The sequence below is a fragment of the Protobothrops mucrosquamatus genome, unplaced genomic scaffold, assembly GCF_001527695.2.
Source record: "Protobothrops mucrosquamatus isolate PMUCROS unplaced genomic scaffold, P.Mucros_1.0 scaffold2208, whole genome shotgun sequence".
Classification (NCBI taxonomy): Eukaryota; Metazoa; Chordata; class Lepidosauria; order Squamata; family Viperidae; genus Protobothrops; species Protobothrops mucrosquamatus.
In genome coordinates this window covers 235,614-243,616 of record NW_015388300.1, presented here as the reverse complement: position 1 = coordinate 243,616, position 8,003 = coordinate 235,614, and the positions used below count along the sequence as shown (strand labels likewise).

Below are 8,003 nucleotides of genomic sequence, written 5' to 3'. Positions count from 1 at the left end.
TTTTTTGCAATAAGTAGGAAGGCCTCCCAGGGCCTTCAGAATTACGACGAGGCCCAATGGGTGGCATCTTCTGGTTAGTAAACGAAAACAGCAAATTATGTCGGAAGAACTGGCAAAGAGTTGTCTTGGATGGCCCCCGTGATTAAGAGGAAGAATATGTAAATGTACGTGGCCGTTGCCATAGTTACTACATGAATTACCGCTGGCGTTCGGGGGTGGCAGTTCTCCTACTCCCCTCCTTCTTTTAAAAGCAGCTCTCCAGAAGGGTCAAGGTTTGCATTCCCAATGAGCCGGTCTGCGAAGGAGGCGGCTGCAAGCCCAGGATTCAGAAACTGGGACCCAGGCTGCTCTCCTCTGGGCTGCGTGATCCTGAGACCAAGATTGCAGCTTGGGGAATCATGGTTTGCTGAAGTAGCCAGGCTCACCCAACCTACAAAGCCAGAGCTAGCAAGCCACATTAGGGCTTCACTCCCTCTGCACAGACCATGGTTAGAGGGCGGGTTAGGGTGCCCCACTTCAGATGCCTCTCCCTCTTGGCCTGAGTGGCTTAGCTTTTGAAGGAAGGCAACCACGAGAAATCAACCCATTTTAATCATTTGAGATTTGAAAAGACAAGAGAAGAACCACCCCTGGCAGAACCTCAGCCAGCAACTGTCTCCTTGTGGCTGGCGAGAGAGCTCTGCCTAGCTTCCTGCCTTGGTCTCCAGCATCACCGATTATGCCTCTAATCGCTTGGCCCTTCCAATATAAGGCCACCCCACTGGAGCCCTGGCCCCCTGCTCCCAAAACATCTGTAGGTGCCACGCTGGAGGCCCTCAAGCCCACTGCGGCCACAAGCGCCGCTTAAAGAGTTGGAGGTCCACCTTGTTCTGATTCTCCAGAGTCTCACAATGTCCTCTTTGGCAAGGACAGAGAAACCAGACTGTGGCTTTCCTTTGGGGAGGGGTCTTCTTTAGAACAGGAGACCCTGGGCGCAGGAAGCAGGCATAAAACCTCCTCTCTGGAGGGGTTCCCTAGGCAACAAGGAGCAAGAAGACCTTAAGTTACACCAATTGAGCTCTGTCTATCCACAGCCAGAGGACCTGAGGGACACTCCCGGGTGGGTCGGGCATCCAGCCATCAGAAAGCGACCAACCGCTACCGACAGCCGGTCCTGACCCCAGCCCTGTGCCCCTTCCTGAAGGCACCGCACCCAAGGTGGGGCTGGGTGAGGCTGCAGGAGCTCGTGGCCAGCCCACCCTCTTGACTAAACACAGGAAGGCAAAGGGTCAGCAGCAGCCTCCACACAGGTCAACCTCGGGAAGGAAAGGGGGGAAAAAAAATCACCTAGGACAGAGACAGCAGAACAGATGCCCGGCCTCTCCCCACAGCATCTGTAGGGTGGGAGGATGGCCTCGTTCTTCTGAACAGGGATGGAGGGAGGGAAAGCTTTCAGGCCCCCCCCCTCCCCATGTGCAGAGCAGCGAGCCCTGAGTCTCCAAGCCCAGCAGGAAGGGGGGGGGGCTCCAGCCTGAACCCTGGTGTGGAGTGCGGATCCCAATCCCGGAGCCAAGCCCCTCCCCACCCAATAAACAGATCCTCAAGAGACTGTTTGCTCTGGGGATTTCAAAGCCCCACAAACTATTCCTCTGGGATGAAATTCTTCTCAAAGAAAAGGCTCCCTTGAATGACCTACGGGCAAAACGGCAGGATGCAAACCGTATAAATATATACATAAAATAATGAGGAATAATCATGCCAAGACACACACACACACAGAGAGAGGCAAATGCATATTATATTAAGGACATTGGACTCTCTCTCTCTCTCTCTCTCTCTCTCTCTCTCTCTCTCTCTCTCTCTCTCTGTGTGTGTGTGTGTGTGTGTGTGTGTGTGTGTGTGTGTGTGCGTGCGCACCGAATGTTTCATCTCAGCTATAAGCAGATCCTTAAGCGCCTGTGTTTTATTTATGCTCTCCAGGTTCTGCCCTGATCTGTGTTCTTTCTGGTGTTTTGATCTACGATCAGGACGAGAACAACGCAACGGTATTTCTGGAACTGACACGCGCCCTCGAAGGGTCGAGAACTACTGAAATCAGGCAAACATTTGCAGTCCAGCTTGCTTATGTCAGCCCGAGACTTCTACCCCAAGACTTTTTGGTCTCCCTCAGCCGAGGAGTTTGACGGCACAGCTGGAGTTCATATTCTCAGAACTGGGAGAAACGACAACTGTTTGCTGATGTGTACAACCACGCAACCTCAGGGAGTCTCCAGTGCAACCAACCCTGAGTTTAATGCTGCCTCTTGGCAGCCTCCCCTCGTGTTCCAGCTAAGACTTTGGTGTTCTCACCCGCTTTCTTTCTCCCCCAGCCCTGATGTGCCCATAGCAGTAAGATAGATCTGCAGGTCTATCTATCTCCAGGGAAGGCACCCTGAAGCCCTAAAGTGCACCTGCAGTTTTCTAACGCTGTTTTAAACTTGGTTAAATTTACAGAGCACAGAATGACAGAGTCGGAAGAGACCCTGCAGATCTTCTGGTCCAAATCTCTGCTCAAAGTGGTTTAGCCCACTGCCTCTGATGATGCTTTGGCCACAAGAGGTGTTGCAGACTGACAAACTCACATCGGTTTACAGAGCCTCCTCGTATAAGTTTGGATGGACAAATTTAGGACATTTTTCAGCAGCACAAGGGAACCCATCCCCCCCCCCCCCCTGGATCGGGGAACCAAGATTGAGGGCAGCTCAAAGTCAAATGTCAGTTAAAATGGATGAGGAGATTCACAGAAATAGAACCTTGAATCTTAGCAGGAGATATAGATACGAGGCTTCACTGGGTGAATGTAATGTCACCATAGATCGTAAGACCCTATCAAGGCTCCCGAATTTAAGGCTGAGATTAATGGTTGTGTGAAAAGGGTTGAGAGCAAGGCTCAAAATAACTGAGACAACACTCAGGAAGTCAAAAAATCAGCAGGCAAGGAGGAAACATTTGCCCCAAGAAGAGGGGTATTAAGAAACCCATAATATTGTCCTTAAACGCAACCACATCGGGACAACTCAAAGGCTGGTCTTCCTTATTGCTACCCATAAAGATTTATTCCAGAGTTAGATCATTTCTCTACCTGTATATTTCAAACAAACACGCACACGCACGACAGAACGCATGAGAAGTCGGACTTTTAAAGAATATGTATTTAATGACCGCTGAGTACACATAAGAGCCATCCAACATCGAGGAGAATAATCTACAATCCACAAAGAAGCCTGTTTTCGTGTAGTGGCTGGTGTACCTGCACAGGTGTGATTTCTTTCTCCTACCAGCTCCAGAAATAGCCTCGGCTACCGTATTTCGCAGGCTTGTACTCGCCTTCAGTCAATGGGTTGGCTGTTGGTCTCATTTGGGAATGGCAGGGGTTCTCAGGTATGGGACGGACAGTCTTCACTTTAGTGACCTGCAAAGGGAAGAATCACAATGGAAGATCTTGCTGCAAGAAGACAACATTTTAGAAAAGGAAGCCGAGGGAAAGAGCAGGGGGGGACACAGAAGCAGCTGGACATCCGATGCAGTCAAGACCGCAGGATCTCCTGCATTGCTCAGTTGGAAAACGTGCAGTGGAAGTCAGGTAAACGTCTGTTAAACACCCCAGAAGGCAAGGCTTGTTTAGTGTGCAACACAGGAAGAAGCCTATGCAACCCTGTGAGGCAACCCCCAAAACGTAGCCACACAATAAAATGAGACACGGAAGCAGGAAGGCTCCCCTGTATCCCCTCGGGCTTTGAAAGTATCCTCTATAAAGTGGCCACAACTTTTTGGATTGTGCAACTTGCAGGCCCACACAGCTACAAGAGGAGCAGAAAAGGAGCCCAAATCTACATGGAGACTCCTGCTCGTTTAGAGAAAAGTGGGTGGTGGTGGGAAAGGAGCAAGAAGCACTTGGTTCACTGACCATGAGCACCCGCCCTAAAGAGACAAGGAGGGTCCTCGGTTACCTTGGACAGCTGCCCCAGCTCTGGCCTCACCCAGCCCAGCTTGTCCAGCACGCAGTCATCGAAGAGTTGTTGCTGCTCCCGACAATGCCGAAGCTGCAACATGTTGGACTCGTCCAGGCAGTTCCAGTATTGGTTAAAGGGTTCGGCACAGTGCAGCTTGACCTGCCTGTAAACCAGAGGAGGCTGCGTTTGATTAAGCGAATAAAAGGCTGGAAAACCATCCCGAAATGCAGTCATGTACCAAGATACATGGGAACAGGGTGGGATAAGAACATAGGTGCAACCTCAAAACATCTGGAGCACAGTAACGTCTGCCTACCTTGGGAAGGACTCAATAAGTGGACAAAGATGCCAAATCCAGTCTAAATACTTGCTGACTGTGCAATAAACCACACTAATTTATTATATGACCACCATCGGCATTGACAAAATCACCATCGGTCAAATGCAAAAGGCAACTCTGCTTGGAACAGCTTCCCTCCTGCGGCGATACCCCTAACATCCTAAAACTTCAACGTCTGCCTATCCCAGGTCCTTGGGGAGGTTTCAATAGGTCAGTTAAAATGCCAAATCCAGTCTGAATATCTGGCTGACTATGTGGCAAACTATAATAATTTTCATTTCAACCCTGAGCTACAAACATCCCTCCTTTATTAATAACGATTTCCCTCCCAACCGTGTCCCAGAGCCAGGCTCACCTGAAAAAGTCCACGGCGCACTTGCTCACGGCCCGGCCCTCGTTCAAGCACTTCCGGGGGTCCCTCTCCTCCCAACGGCACAGCATGAACTCCTTGTTGATCCGGTCACACTGCGAGCCATAGTGGTGGGCACCCGCCTTCAGGACTGCGGTGCCAACTGCCAGCTGAGGAGCAAGCGAGGAAGTCACCTTTGCCATCTGGCAGACCCTCGAGGGCACGCACATTTTATAACAAATATAAATAAATACATTTCAGTGATATAAGAGGGGACGGGGATGGGGGGGATCAAAACCCTGAGAAGCCTCTGCTCATCTCCTCTTCCCCAACAGGGGGCTCTCAAGAGAGACTGGGCTACAATATTTAGAGTATTTATTTGTTTACATTTAAGAAAATGAATAATTATTTACGAATGTTAATATTACTGCGATATTTTATATTTGCACCTGCAGTTTTATCTCTTCTTGTGCATGCCTTCGGTGAGATGGGCGGTTATATATATTTGACTAACGAATAAATTCATAAATACCCAGATTGCCCAGCCTGGCTGTTCATCAATTCTTATTCCGTTCCTCCCACCTTTCTCCCCCTTCAAATACAATCTTCCTGCTGGTTGTCAAACCCCATGCTAGGAGAAGCACTAAACTCCAAGCTCTGAAGTCCCAGGTAATGAATGGGGTTTTTTTTTGGGGGGGGGGGGGGTGTTAAATTTTATTTATTTATTTATTTTTGCTTGTGTGTTTGCTTGTAAACTTCATGGCCCCCCCATCTTAGCCAGGCTAGCCTTCCTGCGGATTCTCAGATCCACGCTAGGAGAAGGACCCAAATCCAAGCTCTGGAACTGCAGGCAACGGGCAGATGTTTTGCAAAAAATGCTTCCTTGCTTGCTTATTTATTTGTTTACTTATATATTTATTTGTTTATATATTTGTTTATTTATTGAAGGGGGGGAGGAGGAGGCTTCAAGGGAAGGGGGGGCTGCAGGTGCAGGGCTGGACTGACCCCCTGGGGAGGACTGACCCCCCCCTCCAGAGGGGCTTGGGGAGGTCAACTCCTCGGGGGTCAGAGGTCACGGAGGGTCACGCGGGTGGGGAAACTCGCCCGGGCTGCCCCTGAGAGCAGGGGATCGCCCTTGGGGGCGCGGGCGGCTCACCTCCGGCACATCCAGCTCCTCCACCGAGGGAACCTCCACCGGGCCCGGCATGGCCGGAGACGCCGCGCACCTTCAACTCCCCTTCGCCGCCGCCGCCGCCGCCGGGACTCAGGGCGCACCGCGCATGCTCCCCGCGCCACGCAGGCGCAGACGCCCCGCTCCGACCTCTCCTCCCTCACAGGGCGGGGCGCCCGCCGCGGCCACGCCTCTTCCCGCTCCGGCGTCGCCCCTCGTTGCCTAGGCGACGGCGACTCGCGCCATGCAGTACACGGGCAGCTACTACCGCGGGCAGCGAGTTAACGGCAGGTGCATGTGGGGACGCGCCGCTCCCGGGTAGCGCCGGGCACGCAGGGTCGGGGGAGGGCCGGGGCGGCCCCCCGTTGACGAACCGCCATTTACCTCCCACCCCCGCCCCCTTCCTAAAGTGGGGGTGGGGGGGTCGTGCAAACGTGTTAGAGGGAGGTAGCCGCGGGAAGCCTCTGCTCACGTGCAAAGGAGGGCGCCTCGCGTGAAGGCCTTGAGGGGACGCCTCCCCGTAAAGACTGGGGAGGGGGGGGGACATGCAGTGCAGACGGTCTATTAATATGCAACGCTAATAAATCATAATCGCCCGTAAAGATTGCAGAGTCTGCCTCGATGGTGCTATTAATACCTCTCTTAAGAGCAACCTGCTCTGCGGGGTGGGGTGGGGGGGATGGGAGCGTTATCCCTGCCTATTAATAGGCCCAATGAGTAATGCATCATTAACCCCCCCCCCACATTTGATATGTGATGATTACGGGGGGGGGGGCAATGCAAAGGCTATTGCTCCCTTGCATGAGGATGAAGCCCCCACCTGGACGGGCTGCACGGGGTGTGTGTGTGGGCTGGGTGGTTGGAGAGAGGTGTAGGACGGATGCCTGACTCTCTCTGGGCTCCCCCCAGGTTGGAAGGGACGGGGACCTACACCCTCCCCACCGACACCAAGTATGAGGGCGAGATGAAGGACGGGATGTTCCACGGGAAAGGAACTCTGTACTTCCCCAGCGGAAGCAAATACGAAGGGACCTGGGAGAAAGGCATCTGCGTTGAGGTACGGCTTCAACCGGGGCCCTCTGGGGGTCTTGAGCGACAATCTCTTTGACACACTGGTGGGAGCTGATCTTGACCCATCCGGGCCTTCTTCCTACCAAGGGGAGTCATCCTTTCTTCTCCATCTCTGAAGCCTCAGCAGATGCCTCCTGGGTGGGAGCCCCAAGCGTGCTGGGCTTCATACACCCACAAACCAGAGTGTGCTAAGACAACATTGAACAAAGATCCGGAATGGATTGTCCCATAAGGACCTTTTAGGACCACCGGTTGGGTGGACTTTAACTGTCCTTCAAGAATGTCCATCCTCTTTAGAAACACCATTCCTTGCTCTTTTCCTTTGTGTGTCTTACTTCTTCTACCCGCCTTGTCGGTCATTCCCTACCCGTTTCCCGTGTTTGATAAAACAGTTTTTTAATTTATAATAGTTTGATAGGCAGGCTCATTCACTCCCTCTGAGAAGGGAAAGAAGCAATCCTTGGGGACGCAGTCAAGAAACAGGAAGCTTGGTTCTGCTCAACCTGAACCCTGACTTTGCCCTGGCAGGGGAAATACACCTTCTCTGATGGTTTGGAATACAAAGACAATAAATGGCATTACTGTGATGGCTACGACCGAAGGTTTTACACGGAAATCTGCAATGGCCTGAAGCCAGCAGGTACAGCTTGGGTCAGCCGGATGATGGGATTACTGGTGCTCTTCCTCTCTTTGGGAGGCGGACAGACCCTCTCCCCTCTGATCGGGAGACCCCCCAAAACTCAAAATCAGGGCTCCTGGGGCAAAGCAGTCAAGGCTGGGCTATTTTTTTCCAGAGTTGTTGTTTCTCACACCCTCTTCTTCCTCCGTTTCCTTTCCAAGGGATTTCCCAGCTGACCAACCTGGACCCGCCTCGGACCATCCCCCCCGGCTGCTATGACTGCGGAGACGGCTTCTACAACCCGAAGACTCGAGTGGTGGTGGATTACCGGCACCGCTTCCTGAGAAACGCAGGTAGGCCTCTATCCTCCGGGTCCATTTCATCCTGGAACTGGCTGCGGGGGCTGCAAAATCAGCAAGAGGGAGGTCTGAGCTGTCCTGGGGAACACCGGGCAGGCCACTGCGAGCCTTGGGGTCCTTCAC

The 8,003-nt window shown here is 52.5% G+C and overlaps 2 protein-coding genes across 2 annotated transcripts in view; one reads left to right on the top strand and one right to left on the bottom strand.

The window, feature by feature from the left end:
- Nucleotides 1-3,152: 3,152 nt before the first annotated feature.
- NDUFA8 (NADH:ubiquinone oxidoreductase subunit A8) lies at nucleotides 3,153-5,909 on the bottom strand. The gene is made up of 4 exons (XM_015824355.1): nucleotides 5,817-5,909; nucleotides 4,667-4,830; nucleotides 3,969-4,134; nucleotides 3,153-3,430 (listed from the first exon to the last, which is right to left on the bottom strand). Exons 1-4 carry the CDS (start codon nucleotides 5,865-5,867, stop codon nucleotides 3,293-3,295), a joined length of 519 nt encoding a protein of 172 aa, XP_015679841.1. The 5' UTR covers nucleotides 5,868-5,909; the 3' UTR covers nucleotides 3,153-3,292.
- Nucleotides 5,910-6,075: 166 nt separating this feature from the next.
- Nucleotides 6,076-8,003, top strand: part of MORN5 (MORN repeat containing 5) — an 8,786-nt gene continuing 6,858 nt past the window's right edge. The window contains exons 1-4 of the mRNA XM_015824354.1: nucleotides 6,076-6,122; nucleotides 6,741-6,888; nucleotides 7,431-7,542; nucleotides 7,743-7,874. Of these exons, the coding sequence (XP_015679840.1) occupies nucleotides 6,076-6,122; nucleotides 6,741-6,888; nucleotides 7,431-7,542; nucleotides 7,743-7,874 (439 nt within the window). The remainder of the gene's footprint in view (nucleotides 6,123-6,740; nucleotides 6,889-7,430; nucleotides 7,543-7,742; nucleotides 7,875-8,003) is intronic.

Bases quoted from the DNA above. Each gene is read 5' to 3' on its own strand.
- NDUFA8 (XM_015824355.1), bottom strand. From the start codon at position 5,867: ATGCCGGGCCCGGTGGAGGTTCCCTCGGTGGAGGAGCTGGATGTGCCG. The intron at 4,135-4,666 runs GTGAGCCTGGCT...TCTGGTTTACAG, and splicing joins TGCGCCGTGGACTTTTTCAG to GCAGGTCAAGCTGCACTGTG. The intron at 3,431-3,968 runs GTAACCGAGGAC...TTCCCTTTGCAG, and splicing joins AGCTGGGGCAGCTGTCCAAG to GTCACTAAAGTGAAGACTGT.